Genomic DNA, 22,737 nt, shown 5'->3' with positions numbered 1-22,737 from the left:
GGACCCAACAGTGGCAACTCTTTGTGGTGGCGGGGCTTGAACCGGCAACCTTCTGTTTACTAGTCCAGTACCTTAACCACTGAGCTATCACTGGCCCCCTATTCACTATAGTATTCGGTCCGGGTCTTTTCTGTGCAGTTTGCATGTTCTCCCCGTGTCTGTGTGGGTTTTCTCCGGGTGCTCCGGTTTCCTCCCACAGTCCAAAAACATGCAGTCAGGTTAATTGGAGACACTAAATTGTATTCTAGGTACCTGGCCGCTAGGATGCATAAACCAGTGCATTGTAGTGCCGGTCCCAAGCCCAGATAAATAGGGAGGGTCGACCCCTAACGGGAGCAGCTAAGGAAGTAGATAGATAGATTGTCATTTTAGCTACACACAAGTACATATTGTCCTGGTACAAATAAAACAAAATTTCTCCAAGACCAGGGTGCACCACACTAGGTCTAGGAACCAATCTCCACATGTCTGTGTGGGTTTCCTTCAGGAGTTTTCTCCCACAGTCTAAAGACAAGCAGTCAGGATGACTGGAGATACAAAAATTGCCCTGGGTCAATGTGTTTGTTTGCTCTGTGATGGACAGGCAACCTGTTCAGAGTGTTTCCTACCTTTCGCCCAGTAAATTGTACCCCTGCAACCCTAAGCAGGATGATTAGGAGGTAAAACAGAAGAAATGAATGTTTATTAGCTCCTTCATTTTCATGTACTGTTACAGGATTGTTTTGTTCATGATGTAGAGCCATGAATTAGATTTTAGAAAGGAGCGGGCATTTCTGCCAGCCTTTCTGTAACACCCTATCATTTACAGCTCGTCAATCACCCTGCTGTTGTACGCCGCAGACACTGCAAACACCCCGTCAGAATGAAGCACGTCTGTGTCTACAGCAGCTGCCGCCATTTTCTTTCCCACACATGCACTGGAAACCCCCCTGCCTGCTTTATTTATTTATTTATTTCATTTTTTTCTTTGCGCAGCAGCATGACAGAGCCGTGATGGTCGTGAGGCGGTGGATTGGGGGAGGGGGGATGGAAGGAAGGAGGCAGGGAGCTGAGCATCTCCCGCAGGCTCTAGAGCTCAATAACGGCGCCTGATTGGACGAGGGAGCGCAGCGACGTCGACGTCCCAGGCATCGAGAGAGCAGATGATGCAAACAGGCTAGGAGGGAACCCATTCCACTCCACTGAGGGATTAGCTCTGGAAAGTCTGCATTTCTGATCACGACAGCATCGCCTGAGCAGCACAAGAGCTCTGCAAATCTGCCTCTAATTCAGACTGACCCGTCAGATCCTGGTTTAGGACCGAATCAGCCATGAACTACCTGCGCCGCCGCCTCTCCGACAGCACCTTCATCTCCAACCTGCCCAATGGCTACTTATCAGACCTGCAGAAGCCCGATCCTGCCCAGCAGCCTCCGTCGCCCACGCCGGCACCTGAAGCTCCTCAGCCGGTCTCTCCCACCCCGGAACAGAAGCCCCAGCCCGCTCCTCCTCAACCCTCAGCTGCTGGTTTCTTCAGCTCCATAACCAACGTGGTGAAGCAGACGGCGGCCTCGGCGGGACTGGTGGATCAAACGACCGTGCCCGTTTCCAAGAAGAGCAAAATCCTGCTGGTCATCGACGAGCCGCAGCAAGAATGGTAGGTGTGGTGGTTTGGTTGCTCCTGTAGCCACTTTCATCATTCCGTCGATGCTCAGCCTGCAGACGTGTGTGTAAATGCATGCTGAAACTAGCTGGGATTATACGCACCCATTATTTAACCACTCGAGCCTGCTGGTGGTACATGCAGGCTTGCAGTGCATGCAGGGAGACTCATGGATCATTCCTTAATTATCTGTGTGTATTATACTGTATTATGTGGGTTGTGGGTGTACGTGCAGCTGTTTATATCCTAATTATAAGCAAAACTAATTCATAGGTTTATTAAAAACTCACCAGGATTAAACACTAAACAATAGAAATAATCATTAATATATTTATATATTTACTTTTTCCATAGAGGTATTTCCCATAGATAATTAAATCATGTCTGCGATTGTTTTATTATAGATGGAAAATCAATCCTTTATGTGTATTAATGTTTATATATTCATTCATTTATTCATTCATTGTCTTTTTACCACTGCTTTATCCTGGTCAGGGTCACGGTGGGTCTGATTCATTGGGTGAAAGACAGTAAGCACATCAGACAGGTTGCCAGTCCATCACATGCAGACACACACACACACACACACACACACACACTTAGAGTAATTTCTAGTCACTCCAGTGGACCTGACTGCACATCTTTGGACTTGTAGGAGGAAACCGGAGCACCCGGAGGAAACCTGACCGATTCTAGATGAGAAGCCAGGGGGTCGGATAGATGTGGGGCGGCACGGTGGCTCGGTGGGTAGCACTGTTGCCTCACAGCAACAAGGCCCTGGGTTCGATCCCCAGGCAGGGCGGTCCGGTCCGGGTCCTTTCTGTGTGGAGTTTGCATGTCTGTGTGTCTGTGTGTCTGTGTGGGTTTCCTCCCACAGTCCAGAAACATGCAGTCAGGTTAATTGGAGACACTGAATTGCCGTATAGGTGTGTGTGTGTGTGTGTGTGTGTGTGTGTGTGTGTGTGTGTGTGTGTGTGTGTGTGTGTGTGTGTGTGTGTGTGTGTGTGTGTGTGTGTGTGTGTGTGTGTGTGTGTGTGTGTGTGTGTGTGTGTGTGTGTGTGTGTGTGTGTGTGTGTGTGTGTGTGTATGTGTGTCTGCCCTGCGATGGACTGGTGCCCTGTCCAGGGTGTTACTGTGTGCCTTGCGCCCATTGAAAAGCTGGGATAGGCTCCAGCACCCTAATTGGATAAGCGGTTGAGAAAGTGAGTGAGTGAGGACAGATGTGACCGAGTTAGAAAGACCAGCTTCTGTTCCAAAACAGTAAAAGCTTTCAGGAAATGAACTGACTTGACTTCATGTCTGTACGTGCTCCGTTTTACAACCGTGCTTTTTAATCTGGCAGAGAAATTAGCAGAGTGAATCATTTAATCAGGGTAAAACAGAACGGTGTCAGGGTTGTGGAATCAGACACGGATCATGAGTGTGTCTGATAATCTAGCATGTATTTTAGCTGTGGGATTTTGACGGCGCTCTAGTCTGAGGTTGCGTGTGCGGTCCTGAGAGACGGCAGCGTATCTCACGTGCGTCATTAAAAGAAAGTCCTGCTGCTGCCTGGTACAGACATGTTTACACATCTCAGATCAGACGAGCTGCACAGTACAGGCTGCCAGTCTCACGCCACCCTACCGTCAAAGTAAGGTTCATTTTAGACAAGCTAAGAAAAACCCAGACCCGTGGAGCTCCTTCAGCACCAATCTCATCAAAGCAGATCTTTATGGACTTGGTCATTAGCTCTAGACGATTGAAAACGATTAACCAAACATTTCAATCAATTCTACACACAAAATCAATCACTGACTGACTACTTAGTGTTCCTTTTTTAAACAATAGTGATTTTCCCTGTAGATCCCACCCTCAAAAATACACTTCGTTTCATAGTCATCAACTATAGTCATCATATAATCAGCTGATCAGGGTCACAGTGGGTTCCTTTGATTATAGAAGAGTTTACAGCAACATAGCAAAACTACTGACGTTCCAAAAGATCCAACCCAACATTTTATGTATTATTCAATTTGTCATTCTGGAAAAGGAAAGGACCTTCCCTATACTGTTGCCACAATGCTGGAAGTGCAGTATATTTGTTTTATTGACTTTATACTAAATTTGACATCAGTGTGACTGAAACACGTGAACTCAACGATAAGAAACGTAATATAGTGAACATGTAGTGCAGTAAAGGAACTGGACTAGTAATCAAAAGGTTGCTGGTTCAAGCCCCACCACTGCCCTTAAGCAAGACCATTAACCCTTAATTGCTTAGATCGTACATTATCACAACTGTAAGTCGCTTTGGATTAGAGCGTCTGCTAAATGCAGAAAATGTGAATGTGATTTGCTTTAGAAGAGAAGCGTCCTCATCCTGCACCATCTCTTCTGCTGTTCCCGATGTTCTGGTATCTCCAAAAATATAAAGAAACCTGCTGGCGCCTCGATTCTGAACTCCTCGATTCGAAACTCGATGTTGCCACAGGTCAGCTGGGCGCCATCTAGCGGCATAATTGGCAGTGCCTGCTGGGAGGATGACTGGACTGTGTGGGTGGGGTCTTCAAACGCTGTGTAAGGACCCTGACTGGCAGATAAAGGTGCCTGTGCAGAGTGCATGGGTGGAAAAGGGTTCCGCTAAGGGCTGCGTGCGGCAGCAATATACCCTCCTGCACTACGATCAGGGAACCACCAGCAGCAGAGGACAAATTAACTACGCTAAACTGGGAGAAAATGCATCAATAAATAAATTGTAAACAATAAACAATGTGCTGCCAATTTTGTGAAACTGGTGAAAAGCTTTTCCTCTCTCTTCCAGCGTTACTGTACATCTGTGCACAAGGTCGTTTGGTTTGATGCTTTTGCACATCACTAAGCATTATGGGATGTATTGTAACCAGACCAGGCCAAGGAGAGTGAACTGTTAGAGCTGCAAAGACTGGGAGAACTCCATATTAACATTTTCCTATGTTGTTACAATCTTTCGTCCAGCTCAGCTAGCCCGGGGGTAGTTGTAGCCTAGTTGTTAAGGTACTGGACTAGTAATCAAAAGGTCGCTGGGTTAAGCCCCACCACTGTCAGAACAACCGAGCTCGGCCCGTCCTCACAGCCGTGACTGATTCAGCGTGCACATCTGATATCGGGTCTCATGTTTCACCAAATGGCTTCACCACAGTGCCAACACGTAGCTGTTTGTTTTGTTTATGAGTGACTCACACAGTGAATAATATTCATCTACATTCTGGACATGAAGCCGTCTGAGACTGAAGGGTTGCAGAGTTTGCAGGATTACTGGTTTTAACAGGTTTTTAACTGGTTTTAAAGTTTGGACACTCTGGTCAGATTCCATGTTTTGTTCATTTGCTCAGTATAATGAGGGGGGTCATGTACAGCAACCTGGCAGTGGTGGGGCTTAAACCAGCGACCTTTCAATTTTATTTATTTGCTAAATGAACACACTGGATAAAATACAACATTCATTTATTGATTGAAATATTAATTTACAGTTTATCTGTTTTATCCTGTTCATCAGCTTTATCCTGGTCAGGGTCAGGGTGGGTCTGATTTACTGGGCAAAGGGCAGAAAACATCCTGGACAAGTCACACACACACACACACACACACACACACCCTCTCTCTCTCTCTCTCTCTCTCTCTCTCTCTCTCTCTCTCTCAATTGGGGCTATATGTGGTATCTCCAGATGGGCTTGTGGGAGGAAACTGGAGTGCCTGATGAAAACCCACATGGTCACAAGGAGAACATGCAAACTTCACACAGGAAGGACCCCTAATGAAATATTAAAATTACAGTATACAGAAGACAGCTTTAATCAAAGCAGTGACAAGTGTGACCTAATACAAGTCGAGTGACTGAGGGTTGGGGGGTTATTATAAAATAAATTTGCTTTTAAGAACACCTTTATCTGTCATATATACATATACTCGTGTACAGTACAATGAAATTCATTTCCCAGCTTGTTTGGAAGCTGGGGTCAGAGCGCAGGGTCAGCCAGACGAAAGGGTTAGGGGCTTAAGGGTCCAACAGTGGCTGCATGACAGAGCTGGGATTCGAACTCTCAACCTTTCGATTGATAGCCCAAAGCTCTACCCACTAGGCTCCCACTGTTCTAACACTGGATTATGTTGGACTGAGCTTTTTAACCACATGGGTGCCAATAATTCTGGAGATGAGTGCATTCCTATTACATACTGTACAAACTCTGATTTATCTGATAACTAATAGGACTGGACTGATGGGAGCTGTGCTCATTTATTTTAGTCCTCTTAAAAGCTCGTTCAGAAGTAAGTGGACGGGGGGTGGGGGGGGTGGGAGCAGGCTGTGGCGTTACTGCTCATCAGTGTTACTGAGGGACACTTAAATTACCGGCTGTTCTCTGCCTTTATAACACGGTCGGAAGACAGTCGTACAGACACGAGCCCCCCATTAACAGTACACAACAAAACAACGACTGACTGGAGAGAGTCACTGCAGTAACCGCATCACCCACGCTAATGAGAACTGGGGTAAATGATCTAACCAACAAAAGCGCTCTTACACCCCACCGAGAGCCATTTTCAGCATCTTCAGATGTTTTTGTTGGGAACTAAAAGGCTGATCCTCAACCTAACGTTGTTGGGGTTTTTTTTGTTGGCCCCCCACGTCTCAGATTACAGACCGCAGATGGTGCTTCTATGGAACCATTAATGGAAACGAGAGCGTCTGTGAGTGGGTGTGTGTTACGGTCCATATATAGGAGAGCATGTGCTTGTGTTCATATAGAATGAAGTGATTCATATATCTCCTTGTTTCTACACTCACTGTCCATTTTATCAGCTCCACTTACCATATAGAAGCACTTTGTACTTCTACAATTGCTGACTGTAGTCCATCTGTTTCTCTGCATGCTTTGTTTCCCCCTTTTATGCTGTTCTTCAATGGTCAGGACCCCCACAGAGCAGGTATTATTTAGGTGGTGGATGATTCTCAGCACTGCAGTGACACTGACATGGTGGTGGTGTGTTAGTGTGTGTTGTGCTGGTATGAGTGGATCAGACACAGCAGCGCTGCTGGAGTTTTTAAACACCGTGTCCACTCACTGTCCACTCTATCAGACTCTCCTACCTAGTCGGTCCACCTTGTAGATGTAAAGTCAGAGACGATCGCTCATCTATTGCTGCTGTTTGAGTCGCTCATCTTCTAGACCTTCATCAGTGGTTACAGAACGCTGCCCACGGGGCGCTGTTGACTGGATATTTTTGGTTGGTGGACTATTCTCAGTCCAGCACTGACAGTGAGGTGTTTAAAAACTCCAGCAGCGCTGCTGTGTGTGATCCACTCATACCAGCACAACACACACTAACACACCACCACCATGTCAGTGTCACTGCAGTGCTGAGAATCATCCACCACCTAAATAATACCTGCTCTGTGGGGGTCCTGTGGGGGTCCTGACCATTGAAGCATGCAGAGAAACAGATGGACTACAGTCAGTAATTGTAGAACTACAAAGTGCTTCTATATGGTAAGCAGAGCTGATAAAATGGACAGTGTGTGTAGAAACAAGGAGGTGGTTCTCTCATCTCATCCCTCTCTGATGATTTAAAGCTCTTTATAATAAGCGCAGGCGTCCAGCCGCTCTGTGTAGCTTCCAAAACAGCAAAATGAATCGAGACACGAACTGTTTACTTTCCTCCCCCCTGATCACTCTGAATAACTGAATGAACGTCAAGCTCGAACCGGCGCTGATTTATCTTCTCCTTCATCCTGTAATTATGCATCAGCATCGTCTGTCTGAGAGGCTCCGAGCGCCGGATCGGGCAGGAAGTTTCAAAATGAATAATTCACTCTTCACTTCCTGCTATTCTGCAGGCAATTAGACAGATGACAGAGTCGCCGTGTAAACACGCGTCTCGTCTGTAATCGGGACGGATCTGATGTAAAGTATCAGACTTTTATGATCCCATCAAACATGTTTGTACTAGAGATGCGAATAATCCTGTTTTATTCTGTTACTGTATCAAAAACAACATAAATAAGATCAAATAAATCTGATTAATGATGCAGCAGGTAGTTCAGTGAATCAGAGCAACAGATGCAGAAGAAATCCTAATATACACTGTGTTTAAAAAGTATTAGGACAGTCAGTCACAGCCACAACAGTCGCTAACAGCTGTAATAAATCCGTCATATAAAGGAAATGTCAGGCTACCGACTTTGCAGCAACAGTTTAGGGAAGGGCCTTTCATGATCTAGCATAAAGCGAGCTCTATAGAGACATGAAGAAAAGCTTGGCCTGCTCCTCAGCCCCACTCAACAGCTCTGGAATGAATCCGAACTTAAATATCAGCACTATATAGGCACAAATTCCAATAGACATGCTTCAAAGTCTGGCTAAAAAGATCACAAAGAGGTCACAAGCTCACGGTCAGGTGTCCAAATACTTTTGGCCACATAGTGTTATCAACCCTTTAAATGAAGCTTGACTCTTTGGTGTCTGTGGATGCTGATGAGCCGAACATTAGGACCTGAACGACTGTGCAGCTCCTGAAACTTCCATGACATGAGTAATCTGGTACTGATCATGTTCGTGTCCTGCAGGGTGAAGGTGTTCAGAGGAAAGAAGCTGCAGGGTGACCACGAGATCCGGGTGGAGCAGGTGAGTGATGAAGAGCTGGAGTGTGACGTGTTGACGAGGTTGAGATTCATTCATGTGTGTGTTTATACTGTATATGTTCATTTATATTCCAGGCCGAGTTCGGTGACATTAACGTGGTGTCACACGCTAACGGTACCTGTAACGTGTCCATGCAAGTCCTCAGGAACGGGACCAAGGTCGTGAGGTGAGGGCCGCTGGTCATGAAACAAGAATAATTTAATAATAAGAATAACTACAATAATAATGATGATGATTATAATAAAAATAATAACTAATAAAATCAATCAATCATAATGATAACAATGTATTATATAATAATATAAGGAAAATAACACTCACTCACTTTCACTCACTAACATCTAACTCACTCGTAAGTGAGGAGGTTAGTAGAAATAAATAAAATTTGCCTCAGTTTTTAATTCCTACTGAAAGTAAAAATATATTCAAACAAAATCTACATGAGTTATGATTCTGTAGAAATAAATAAAATCAGAGTAAAACTAAACTCTAAAAGGTAAAACTAACCCGAATACTAAACTAAATCGTCTCCTCAGGTCCTTCAAGCCGGACTTTGTGCTGATCCGACAGCACGCCTTCAGCATGACGGAGAAATCAGACTTCCGTAACCTGATCATCGGCCTGCAGTACGCTGGAGTTCCCAGCATCAACTCACTGGAGTCCATCTATAACATGTGTGATAAACCCTGGGCGGTGAGTGTTATACAACTACTGACTGTATGTGTAGAGACACATCTCACTCAAATGGCTTTAACTGTCTACACTGTCTTCCATGTGTCTTTTCTCCCGTTACTTTAGTGTCCATTTCTATACACTTCCCACTGGTATATGTGGTGCTCTGTAATGGACTGGCACTGTGATTTGGGCGTGTTCCCACCTCTCACTGTCGAGACCCACCTTGACCCTGACCAGAATGAAGCCAGAATGAAGCTTTAGATATAAACGGATGAATAGATGACTGAACTGAGGATGGAATACCAGGATATAACAGGGTTTTATTTCTCTGTCTGCAGTTTGCTCAGCTGATCGGGACACACCGGAGACTCGGAGCAGAGAAGTTTCCTCTCATCGACCAAACCTATTACGCCAACTACAAAGAGATGGTGAGAGATTCGAACCCACGTGTCTGAGTCGGTGATGCGGGGCGTATCGGACTGAATCAGACAGTAGTGCTGAATAGTCTTCTTTTGTTGTGTGTTGTTCAGGTGACCATGCCCACCTTTCCTGTGGTGGTGAAAATCGGGCACGCTCACTCTGGTGCAGGCAAGGTGAGTTCTGCTAAAAATATTACAACAGTTAAATTGTTCAACCTACAGCATCGTTATTTATAATCTAACGTAATCATCTAATTAATAAATTACAGGATTATTACACTTACTAAACTGATAATAACAATTATTATTATATTTACTAATGTTATTATTGGATTTATAAGATTTTATATTTATTACTATTACTATAATTGTTATTATTATAACATTTATTTTTATTTAGTAGTATAATTAAATTGTTTTATTTATTATTATTATATTTACTATTATTATTATTATTATATTTACTATTATGATTATTATTATTATTATTATGTTTTTTATTATTAATATTGTTATTATTATTATTATATTTACTAATATTATTATTGGATTTATGAGATTTTATATTTATTATTATTACTATAATTGTTATTATTATTATATTTATTTTTATTTAGTAGTATAATTAAATTGTTTTAATTATTTATTATTATTATTATTATTATTATTATGTTTTTTATTATTAATATTATTATTATTATGTTTCTTCTTATTATAATTATTATTGTTATACCAATAATAAATTATAGCTACAGCATTTTGTTATTTCTACACTAGCACTCAGCACTAAACATAATGGATTAATATTAATGATTTTTTTCTTTATTAAAAAATGATAACGTTTATAGAACTTATTATAACGTTTATAGAATAAAGATTAACATGAATAAATAAATCGGTTCCTGGTGTGTGAAGGATGTGTGTGTGTGTGTGTGTTAGTAAAATGTTGTTCACGTGTTCTTCAGGTGAAAGTTGATAATCACACCAAGTTCCAGGATGTTGCCAGCGTGGTCGCTCTCACACACACCTACGCCACGTCTGAGTCCTTCATCGACTCCAAGTACGACATCAGAATCCAGAAGATCGGCGGCGATTACAAAGCCTACATGTGAGGCCATGAGAACCTGTGCACCACCAACACACCTACACTACCTGTCTGCATCAATGTCTGTATATATCCATCTGTGCGACTCTTTGAAGATGAATGAATTTTTGGCTGTTTTTAGGAGAACCTCCATTTCGGGTAACTGGAAGTCTAACACTGGCACTGCCATGCTGGAACAAGTGGCCATGACAGACAGGTAACAGAACCAGTGGTTGTTGTGGTGGTGGAGGGGGTGGGGGGGTGTTGTTAATATACTAAATATACCTGCAATGACAGGCTACAGTTAGTGATTGTATATGTGAAAATCTGGAGTTTTAACAAGTGGTCAGCTGTTTACCATAGCAGATTAATTAAGGTGGTGGTCATGAGCATTAACGTGGAGAACGTTTTAGGTACAAGCTGTGGGTGAACACGTGCAGTGAGCTCTACGGAGGACTCGATATCTGTGCAGTCAAAGCCATACACGGTAAAGACGGGAGGGACTACATCACTGAGGTACGTTCAACACACACAATTATAGCCAAAATAAATCATTCATTTGTTAGCACAATTGCACAGACGCTGGTGTGGGTGCAGCACAACTCCAGGGCTCTGTAGCTGTAATATTAAGGTGTGTCTGTTTTCAGGTGGTTGGCTCGTCCATGCCTCTGGTGGGAGATCATCAGGCCGAGGACCGGCAGCTCATAGCAGAGATGGTGATAACCAGAATGAACCAGGCCATGTCCCAAAACCCCAAGAGACCCACCACCATCCAGCCCTCACAGGTACGTCCTGATGTGCAGCTCATGAATGATTATTATAATTATTATCGTTAGTTCTGACCCTCTTCAGAGTGATCAGGAGTGGAGGAGGAGCAGTGGAGGTGAAATTGGATACGACTATGAAAACATACGACCTGGTGAGTCGTGTGTTTTCCTGAAAAAAGTTCAGTACCGTCGCTGCTCGTCCTAGGAGTGGGCGTCCCGCAAAGTTCACACCACCCGCACAAAGTGCAATACTTAAGAAAATCCCACTCAAGAAATGTCAGGTCTGACTTCAGACGAGTGGGTTTTATTTACTATTATTTATTTACTCTGCACACTCATCTATCAGTCTGATTCATGTCTGCTGGGTTGCGGTTCATATTTAAATGATCTATCTGTCTGTCTGTCTGTCTGTCTATCTGTCTGTCTGTCTGTCTGTCTGTCTGTCTGTCTGTCTATCTATCTATATGTCTGTCTGTCTGTCTGTCTGTCTATCTATATATCTGTCTGTCTGTCTGTCTATCTATGTCTGTCTGTCTGTCTATCTATATATATATCTGTCTGTCTGTCTGTCTATCTGTCTGTCTGTCTATCTATGTCTGTCTATTTATGTCTGTCTATCTATCTATCTGTTTGTCTGTCTGTCTGTCTGTCTAGCTGTCTGTCGGTCTGTGTGTGTCGGTCGGGCTGTCTATCTATCTATCTATCTATCTATCTATCTATCTATCTATCTATCTATCTATCTCTAATAATGTCTGTCTGTCTGTCTGTCTGTCTGTCTGTCTGTCTGTCTGTCTATCTATCTATCTATCTATCTATCTATCTATCTATCTATCTATCTATCTATCTATCTATCTATCTATCTATCTCTAATAATATCTACCTGTCTGTCTGTCTGTCACCCAGTTTAAGAAAAAGAAACGCTTTACTACACTGGAATTCCTTTAATCGCCTCATTTCTGTTTGTTCCCTGTTTGGTTTTTGTGCAGAACACGGTTCAGAAGGACGTTTCCGTGGATGGCAGGATGACCCCGTCCCAGAAGCCTCCTCCTCAGGGTTGTCTGCAGTACATCCTCGACTGTAACGGCGTCGCCGTGGGCACCAAGCCCGTCCAGGCCAACTGAGGCGGTGGAGAGAGAGAGAGAAACGGAAACCTGTTCACTCAGCACCGGCCGGGCTCAGAACGCGGGCCTGTGGGGGGGTGGGATGATGGGAGAGCCAGCCTGGACTGTGTTTGTTCCCCTGTGCGGTGTCAGTCTGTCGCTTTAGCTGTGCGCTCGTGAGGGTGGCTTGTGTTTCTCGGGCTGTTTAGTTCAGTGGTGCTTTTTCGAATTGATTTTTTATGAGCAGATTGTGCCTACGAGGCTCGGTGTCGCTTCTCTTCCCCGCGTAGTGTTCCTGTGTGTTCCCGTCTGTCTTCATCTCAGTGAAACGCGCTCAAACTGGGGTCTGATGTTCGTGTTAAATATATATGCGTGTGTGTGTGTGTGTGTGTGTGTATGATTGTAAATGTATTGACGTAGCGTTCGTACATTTTTTATTTCTGCATGAGCACTTCGGAGGAGGCTGTGACTAAAGTATTCTGGGTAATTTTTAACACAATAGTGACATTGTCTGATACCGTGAATGTGTAATAAACATCGTCCACCGTGGTGAATACATGTTAGTTACGACGTAGCGTTTAGATTCGAGTAGTTTAGCCCGTCACGCTTTTCCGAGACTTTTGTATGGTTTTACCAGAGGTGTTTTTAACGTGACGTTCAGTTCTAACAGATATAACGTATATGAAGAATTCCTAGGATAAGCGCTAGACTGTTAAAGATTTTTTAAACAGTATACAGTGTTTAGTTTAGTCTCGCTTCTAGGGAGTTACAGATCAACAATAAATCACGGTAAACCAAAGGATCTATTATTTATTTACTATAGAGGTTATAATTAGCATATAGAGCTAGGATGTTTGGCTGTGATTGCACTAGAGTGGTAGTTTAGTTTAAATTAATCTATTCTAATGAGGAATTATAGAAATATAGAATTATAGAGTTATATATTGTACTATAGTGTTTAAAAAACAAAAACAAATATGAACTATATAACGTTGATAGAATAATAGAATTGTAGAGTTACTTCAAAATGAGCTGGATTTCTGCATTAATGGCTGAAAAATCTTGTCTGATCACCATATGTATATACAGTATATATATATACATACATTTATTTATTTATTTGGATTTTAACGTCATGTTTTACACCCTATATATTCATGAAAAGAACGGTAGTTACTCATTACACAGTTCACACAGGTTTATATCGAACACAGTCATGGACAATCTTGTATCTCCAGTTCACCTCACTGGCACGTCATTGGACTGTGAGAGGAAACCAGAGTAAATATTTTTATGCTTAGGTCTGTATTGTCAGTCGTTTATTTATTTAGGAGGGAGATGAGGCCTGTGGGAAGAAACTGCTCTTGAATCTGGAAGTTTTAGTGTGGATTGACCTGTAGCGCCTGCCGGAGGAGAGGGGATGAATGAAGCTATATGGCCAGGGTGTGAGGAGTCAGTAATAATTTTCTGACTCTGAATCCGGTTTAAAAAAAGAAAAGCTGTGGTCTAGAATTACTCGATTGCATCTTAATATTGTGCACGTCTAAGCTTGTAGAAGCTACGACTAAGCGTACTGCCGCTAAAGAAAATTCTGGTGCCTTGTTTCTGGTGTCTTGATTTTGTCATTTTTTTACCACTGCAAATACGGTCTAAATATCTGGCAAACACAATGGAAGGGAATTAAATACAAAAACAACAAAGAACAAAAAGATCTATTGTTATAGTTCTTGAGCTTAAACATCCCTTAAATCTTTGTATACAGCAAGTGAAGTTTTTAAAATGAATAATATAATAATTTGTATCTGTACATCTTGGGTGAAGATCAGATGAAGCTGTGTAAGTAATTCATGTAGAAATCCAGGTGATTTGGACTGTACTGTTTAAAAGAACAAATATATACGAGTCTCTGTGATCTGAGTTGATATTTTAGCGATATAAGATGTAATAAAGGGTGAAGTATTACGTTGTAAGCCATATCAGCACGAGACGATGTTTGGATTTCCTTCGTTTCACACGTTTGTCACTGTGACGGAGTTTAAAGCTGACGAGGAGAGAGCGGGTTCGTCTTACTGCCATGTTTTTAAAGCTAGTTCGCCTTATTTACTATTTTCTATCAGTTGGTGCTGTGAGCGCTTTACGTTTCGAGTCATTTCACCACGCAGACACAGACGGAACAGATCTCTGTGTTTTATATGAAAATATGAATATGAATTCTTTCTTTTCCTTTATTGGTTGTTTTCCGGTACGAGTCGCACTGCATGTGAGGTGAAAAATGTGTGCTGTGAAATGAAACTGTGTGTAAACGTGGACAGTGACACTATGTGTATTTTGACGAACGGCTCGCTTTAGCAGGACACTAACGTTCGTATCTTTGGTTCATACTAACGCCGTGGTCTCTGTAACTAGTGTGAAAAGTAAGCATGAGATTATTTTACTGAAAGTGTATATTTCTATCCTGTTCCACGATTGTGAGTGTTCTGTACTTGTGCAAATTCAAATCTGTTAAAAAGCTTCATCTTTACTCTTTAAAGCTACACATATAACACAACCGGACTATAGGGATCAAAAACAAGTCTTAATACAAACAACGTTAGTACAAATATAAATAAATACCTGTTTTTAACTTTCAGTTCATTATATTAATCAGAACAGGCATCTACGACTCAGTTAGGATAAAGACATCATGCTGAGATGATAGCAGGGTGCTCTACACCTCTACACCTTTAGTAAAACAGACCCCTGAGAATTAAAGATGTTAAAACAACACAAGAGCTAAAAAAACACAAACAAACAAGACGAATGCCGATGCATTTTTGTAAGAGCTTCCTTTCTCACAGGCAATAAAGCTTACATCGCAATATACAACCCAACCGTGTCAGAGAATCAGTTCTTTCACATCATCCGTACAAACACGTCTGAAATAAATGCGTATTTTTATGTGCACTTTAAACACTTTATACTGTATGTTTGCCACAGAAAAAAAACATGCTAGCACGTCAGAGCTGACATTGATGATTGGCTGGTCTGAGGATAATGGAGATCAGTGTGCGACTCTCCGTGCACTATATGGATCTCCATATAAGATCGGCTCTGCCATGCATCCACTGTTGGGCCCTTGAGCAGAGCCCTTAACCCTCTCAACCTCCACCTCCTTGTTTCTACACTCACTGTCCATTATATCAGCTCCACTTACCATATAGAAGCACTTTGTAGTTCTACAATTACTGACTGTAGTTCATCTGTTTCTCTGCATGCTTTGTTAGGACCACCACAGAGCATGTATTATTTAGGTGGTGGATGATTCTCAGCACTGCAGTGACACTGACATGGTGGTGGTGTGTTAGTGTGTGTTGTGCTGGTATGAGTGGATCAGACACAGCAGCGCTGCTGGAGTGTTTAAACACCTCACTGCCACTGCTGGACTGAGAATAGTCCACCAACCAAATATATCCAGCCAACAGCGCCCCGTGGGCGGCGTCCTGTGACCACTGATGAAGGTCTAGAAGATGAGCGACTCAAACAGCAGCAATAGATGAGCAATCGTCTCTGACTTTACATCTACAAGGTGGTCCAACTAGGTAGGAGTGTCTAACAGAGTGGACAGTGAGTGGACACGGTGTTTAAAAACTCCAGCAGTGCTGCTGTGTCTGATCCACTCATACCAGCACAACACACACTAACACACCACCACCATGTCAGTGTCACTGCAGTGCTGAGAATGATCCACCACCTAAATAATACCTGCTCTGTGGTGGTCCTGTGGGGGTCCTGACCATTGAAGAACAGCATGAAAGAGGGGTAACAAAGCATGTAGAGAAACAGATGGACTACAGTCAGTAATTGTAGAACTACAAAGTGCTTGTATATGGTAAGTGGAGCTGATAAAATGGACAGTGAGTGTAGAAACAAGGAGGTGGTTTTAATGTTATGGCTGATCGGTGTAAATCCCCAAGTAAGAATGTAAGAATGTTAGATGCTTTGTGTCCTTGTCGTTTATGGACATCAGTTCATCTTTACGACCGCTGACACTTTCCATCAAAGCAGAAAGTTTCGACCATAAAGCTCACAGTGCAGGTTGAGGTTAATAAATCAGAGACCTTTGAGATCATCTCGCTCAGTGACGCTATTAAACCTCGGTTGAGACTGTAAATCATTTACAGTGGACCTCTGATACCCGCTGTTATTCACTCGTCCGCCCGGCCGAGCGCCCCGCTGAACCATGACTGCAGATGGTCGGCACGCTGGAGCCCTGAGCTCCAGTCTCGGTCTCCCTCAGCTCAGACTGGACGGGGAAGAGGAGTGGACGGTCGACTGGACGTGGCCTCCTACACCGGACGACTTCTCTGGGATGTATAGTGAGGACTTCGAGTTCGGATTGGAACCGAGCGGTGAGGAGGCGCAGCATGATCGCAGCACAACAGAAAGTACGTCGACATGATTCACTACGAGTTCATTCTACAGATAATTCTACAGATAATTCTATTCTTTAGGCTTTTGTCACTGCATATTTCTGTCACTTAATTATTTTAAATCATAAAGGATTTACATTGTTATTAAAAAGTAATAACTGTATTTATTTTTAAGGAATCTCACGTGCGTATCTCTAAAGTAAAAACAGCTTCACCCACTCACTCACCCACTTTCTTAACTGCTTATCCAATCAGGGTCGCTGGGGGGGCTGGAGCCTATCCCAGCTTTTCAATGGGCACAAGGCACACAGTAACACCCTGGACGGGGCGCAGACACGCATACACACACACTCATTCACCTACAGGGCAATTCAGTGTCTCAAATTATCCTGACTGCATGTTTTTGGACTGTGGGAGGAAACCGGAGCTCCTGGAGGAAACCCATGCAGACACGGGGAGAACATGCAAACTCCACACAGGAAGGACCCGGACCGCCCCGCCTGGGGATCGAACCCAGGACCTTCTTGCTGTGAGGCGACAGTGCTACCCACCGAGCCACCGCGCCACCCTAAAGAAAAGCTTTAGCGTATTTAATTGCTGACGTATGAATAAATTTTACTAATGCTAAAGTCCAACACTATAAAGTTTCTACAGGAACACTATGCACCGACCCAAGGAAGTTCCACATGAGCTGCGAGGAAAGATGTTAAAGCTTGGCTTGGCATGGCATGGCAAAAGCTCTAGGACTCCACAGCACCACTGTGAAATCTGTGTGAACTCTCTTCTAACGCTTCTGAAGCCTTGGTGTCCACAAGGTCACCAAAAAATCCCCCTAAAAAGTCTCTACGGGTGCCTATACGGACGACGATTGGCTTGTATGAGGGAAGAAGAGTCATGGAGGTTCCTCATATCCGCTGCAGTTATGACCTCTGCTGGCTGATTGATGCCACTGCACGTGGTGCTGACGGGGGATAATAGAGATCAGTGCCTGACTCTCTGTGCACTATACAGATCTCCATATGAACTCGTATTAAGGTTAAGGTACTGGACTACATTACGTACTGTGACAGTACAGTGTGACTGACAGTATACTGTCTAAGCAATTGAGGTTTAAGGGCCTTGCTTAAGGGCCCAACAGTGACAATCTGGCAGTGGTAGGGCTTGAACCAGCGACCGTTCGATTACTAATCCAGTACCTTAACCGCTAGGCTACAACTGCCTAGTAATCATAAAGTGGTTCAAGCCCCACCATAGCCAAGTTCCACTGTTGGGCCCTTGAGCAAGGCCCTTAACTCTCAATTGATTAGACAATATACTGTCACAGTATGTAAGTCGCTTTGGATATAAGCATCTGCTAAATGCCGTAAATGTAAATGAATTCAGCATGTGCAGGTGAAAAGAAGCTACTGCACACGTGTCGGAGGGGGCGTGTGTTAGTCACGACCCTCATCGGTCAGGAGTGGACGTCTGCCTCAATAAATAATTAAATATATAATGTATTAAATAAAGCTAAAAATAAATAAAATGTAGATTTTTATCTGGAATTCATCTTAACGTGTACATTCTAAGTTTTAGTCTTAGATTAGAACTGATTTGTGTCGGTACTTGTTTGTGTCGGGTTTCTGTTATTTTGTCCGTCTCCTGTACCCTTGGTGTCTCCGCTCTTCCCTCAGACCCCAGGCACGCGAGCCCGAGCGCGTCCACGCCGCATCATTCGGGGAGCAGTTTCTCCTACGCCAGACTCCACAACGACGTGTCCGGTGCTCTGCTGAACATGGAGTGTAAAATATGTGGAGATAAAGCGTCCGGTTACCACTACGGCGTCCACGCCTGTGAGGGATGTAAGGTCAGACCTCTCACCCACCACTACACTCTGTACACTACAGGGGCAAAAGTATTGGGACACACCTTCCTGATAATTCTCAGTGACCAGTCATACACACACACAAGTGCTGTTTTAATTGTATGGGCACAAATTCCCACCAACATACTTAAAAACGTTGTGAGAAGCTTCTCAGGAGAGCGGCTGTTGAAACTGGACGTCCAGCAAGCTCATGTTCGTGTGTCCGAATACTTTTGACCATACAGTGTATTTAAATGCACTTTAATGGCATGACTGAGTGAGTATTGTAATTTGTAGTTGAATATGTTCTCCTGCAGGGTTTCTTCAGGCGGACGGTGAGATTAAATCTGACCTATAAACACTGTAACCTGAACTGTCGCGTCCACAAGAGGAGCAGAAATAAGTGTCAGTTCTGTCGCTTCAGGAAGTGCGTTCTCACAGGCATGTCCCATACAGGTGTGTACAAACCTCACCTAACACAGGCGTCCGTTTAATTATGAACACTGCTAATACTCAGCATTCATTCATTCATACATATACTCATTTATTCATACATTCATTCATTCATAGTCATTCATTCATTCATACAACTGTTTACTGATATTGATTCATTGTCATACATTTATTCATTCATTCATTCATATTGATTGATTCATACATTCATTCCTTTATACATTCATATATTTGTTCATTGATATTCATTCATTCAGTCATTCAGTTACTTATTTATTCATTCATTTATACAATTATTCATTTATTTTGATTGTCTTTTGTTCATTCATTCATTCATATCGATTGAGCCATACATACATTCAATCATTTATTTATTCAATCATACATTTATACATTTGTTCATTCATAGTCATTCATTCATTCATACAATTGTTTACTGATATTGATTCATTCAGTCATACATTTATTCATTCATTCATATTGATTGATTCATACATTCATTCCTTTATACATTCATATATTTGTTCATTGATATTAATTAATTAATTCATTCATTCACTCATTTATTCATTCATTTAGTCATTTATTTATTCATTCTTACATACATTGGTACATTGATATTCATTAATTCATTCATACAATAAGTCACAGTCATACATCTGTTCATTGATATTCATTAATTCATTCATTTAGTCATTTATTCAGTAATTTATTCATTCATTCATACAATACATCATACATTTATACATTTGTTCATTGATATTGATTAATTAATTAATTTATATTGATTGATTCATACATTCATTCCTTTATACATTCATACATTTGTTCATTGATATCGATTCATTCGTTTAGTCATTCATACATTCGTTTATTGATATTCATTCATATATTCATTCATTCAGTCATTCAGTTATTTATTTATTAATTCATTCATTTCGATTGAGTCATACATACATTCAATCATTCATTTATTCATTCATACGTTCATTCATCCATTCATTAATTCATTCATTTATTCATACAATAAGTCATTCATTCATATTGATAGATTAATTGATTCATTCATTCATGCATTCTTCACTGTGGGCCATTTCAAAAATGGCTCTTGGGCTGAAGTTTGGACAATCACGGTGTCAAGAATACTTCAGTTCATTAATACATCCACACATTCATTCATTCATTCATTTATATATTAATCATGTGGTTTTCCATCATACGTTCGTTATGTATTAATCCGCCACTGACCGGTGAAAAGAAAAGCCTGACAGGCTCACACGGGCCGAAGGGAACGTGCTGGTGCAAACAAACAAAAAAAGCAGTGGTGGCAGCTAATCAGAGGGTTGTGGGTTTGAATCCTGGCTTTGCTGAATCGTGCTGGATACAAACTGTGAAATAGCCAAGTAAAAAACGTAGGTGACATCACCGCTCACTTTCTCCTCGCAGCTATCCGTTTTGGACGAACGCCTCTGGCGGAGCGGGAGAGGATGATAGCCGAGTTCCACACGGCGGCGGGCGAGCCGGCGCTGGAGTCGGTGAACCGGCAGACCCTCGCCAGGCATCTGTACGATTCCTACCTCAAACACTTCCCCATGACGAAGAGCAGGGCCAGGGCAATTCTAACAGGGAGGGACGGAGAACACACGGTAAGAGCACGACCCCAAATTCATCATCAGGACTCGAGATCTAGGACCAGAACCTCACCTGGTGTTGGTCCATAAGTTCAACTAAATCAAAACGGTAGCAAGTTCCACCCTTGGTAATAATCAATATTACTCCTTCCTTCAGCCTTTAGTAATCCACGACATGAAGTCTCTGAGAGTGGGGCACGAGGTGATGAAGTTCAAGCAGCCCAGCGTGCCAGGATCAGCCCCGCCCGGCGAGCTGGAGCTCTCCTTCTTCCGCCGCGTTCAGTACCGCTCGGCCGAGTCCGTCCGCAGGCTCACCGAGTTCGCCAAGAGCATCCCGGGGTTCACGGCTCTGGAGCTGAGCGACCAGATCACCATGCTGAAGTACAGCGCCCTGGAGGTGCACTTCGTCCACCTGGGCCACCTCACCAACAAAGACGGGGCGCTTATAGCCGAGGGTCAGGTCTTCATGACCCGCGAGTTCCTCAAGAGCCTGCGCAAACCCTTCTGCGACATTATGGAGCCCAAGTTCGAGTTCCTGGGCAGGTTTAACATTCTGGAGCTGGAGGACTGTGACCTGGCGCTGTTCATGGCCGCCGTCATCCTGTGTGGAGGTAATAAAGACGTTCCTCTTACGCTAAATTGATGAGGTTTGTGAAGATCTGATTCTTTAGTTATTCAGTCCATCACCTCAGATTTGTGGCTCATAAGGTACAAGGTCAGGGTTCATCACAGTTCGCCTCACTTGCACGTCTTTGGACTGTAGGAGGAAACCGGAGCACCCGGAGGAAACCCACACAGACACGGGGAGAACATGCGAACTCCACACAGACAGGACCCGGACCGTTCCGGGACCGCTCCAACTTCTTGCTGCGAGGCCATAGTGCTACCCACCGAGGTCACCACCCCTGGCCAGTGGTCAGTTTTTTGCTTCGTGGGCAAAAGATGGCATGGAGATGATTGGCTTATGTCCAAATAAAATGGGAGGGGTGTCGAAACAGCGTAGCCATTGGGAGGCACATTTCTCAGTGCCCTCTTGGCGCTGGTCACAAGCCCAGATAGAAATAGGAGGGTGGCGTCCGGCTGGTACGACATATTAAATAATATAAAAACATAACTTAAAACATGTGCATTTCCTGATGCTCTGGCTGTTTTAGTTTATTTATGTTCATTATTTATTCATTAAAAATATGAATGGATTGTAGTTTCATTAAATGAATTTCATTACATGGACCTCCATGCTCTTGGCAGATCGTCCCGGTCTGGTGAACTCCAAGGCCGTGGAGGAGCTGCAGGACGAGGTTCTGAAGGCCCTGGAGCTTCAGCTGAAGGTCCTCCACCCGGGGTCGCCCCAGCTCTTCGCCAGGCTGCTGCAGAAGATGACAGACCTGCGGTCGCTGGTGGCCGAACACGTGCGCGTCATCCAGACGCTGAATAAGAACGAACTGGAGATGTGTCTTCACCCGCTCCTGCAGGAGATCATGACGGACCTCTACTAACCCCCCCGCCCCCCCCAGGAAATAAAGAGGCATATTGTCTTGTGATTAAAACCAAAACGGTTTATCTGTGAAATCAAGCATTTTTAATGAATTGACAAAGTATTTGGACAGCATTTAACTATGATCACCATCATACGATTCATACACTATTCATTACTCAGCTGTAGCCTTAAGCTTAAGGTACTGGACTAGTAATCAGAGGGTCGCTGGTTCAAGCCCCTGTTGGGCCCTTGAGCGAGGCCCTCAACCCTCAATTGTTTAGACAGTAGAAGGCCACAGTACTGTGAGGCACATTGAATAAAAGCATCTGCTAAATGCTGCAAATGTAAATATTTATTCATCTATTTTAGTGACTTGATATTCTGGGGATAAAACCTGTTTCACTGGAGCTGTGCAGCACCGACCAGGCATAACATTATGACCACTGACGGGTGAAGAGAATAACACAGATTATCTCATCACCACAAGTGAACATTTGATCCTCAAAGTCGATGTTAGAAGCAGGAAAAATGGGCGAGCGTGAGGATCTGAGCGAGTCTGACGAGGGCCAGATTGTGAC

General features: G+C 43.2%; 2 protein-coding genes across 2 annotated transcripts; both read left to right on the top strand.

The window, feature by feature from the left end:
• The first annotated feature begins 1,131 nt into the window (after positions 1–1,131).
• On the top strand, positions 1,132–13,211 carry syn2a (synapsin IIa). Its single transcript, XM_063016156.1, has 11 exons — positions 1,132–1,636; positions 8,226–8,283; positions 8,376–8,467; positions 8,838–8,994; positions 9,315–9,404; positions 9,507–9,569; positions 10,361–10,503; positions 10,622–10,696; positions 10,893–10,995; positions 11,127–11,264; positions 12,233–13,211. The coding sequence occupies exons 1-11, from the start codon at positions 1,311–1,313 to the stop codon at positions 12,365–12,367; spliced, it is 1,380 nt and encodes a 459-aa protein (XP_062872226.1). The 5' UTR covers positions 1,132–1,310; the 3' UTR covers positions 12,368–13,211.
• Positions 13,212–16,546: 3,335 nt separating this feature from the next.
• Positions 16,547–22,502, top strand: LOC134333976 (peroxisome proliferator-activated receptor gamma-like). Its single transcript, XM_063016153.1, has 6 exons — positions 16,547–16,770; positions 18,429–18,601; positions 18,916–19,054; positions 20,498–20,697; positions 20,840–21,293; positions 21,931–22,502. The coding sequence occupies exons 1-6, from the start codon at positions 16,566–16,568 to the stop codon at positions 22,176–22,178; spliced, it is 1,419 nt and encodes a 472-aa protein (XP_062872223.1). The 5' UTR covers positions 16,547–16,565; the 3' UTR covers positions 22,179–22,502.
• The last annotated feature ends 235 nt before the right edge of the window (positions 22,503–22,737 follow it).

This window comes from Trichomycterus rosablanca, chromosome 19 (assembly GCF_030014385.1).
Source record: "Trichomycterus rosablanca isolate fTriRos1 chromosome 19, fTriRos1.hap1, whole genome shotgun sequence".
Taxonomy (NCBI): domain Eukaryota; kingdom Metazoa; phylum Chordata; class Actinopteri; order Siluriformes; family Trichomycteridae; genus Trichomycterus; species Trichomycterus rosablanca.
Note: the sequence above shows the minus strand (reverse complement) of the source record. Positions and strands in the feature narration are given on the sequence as shown.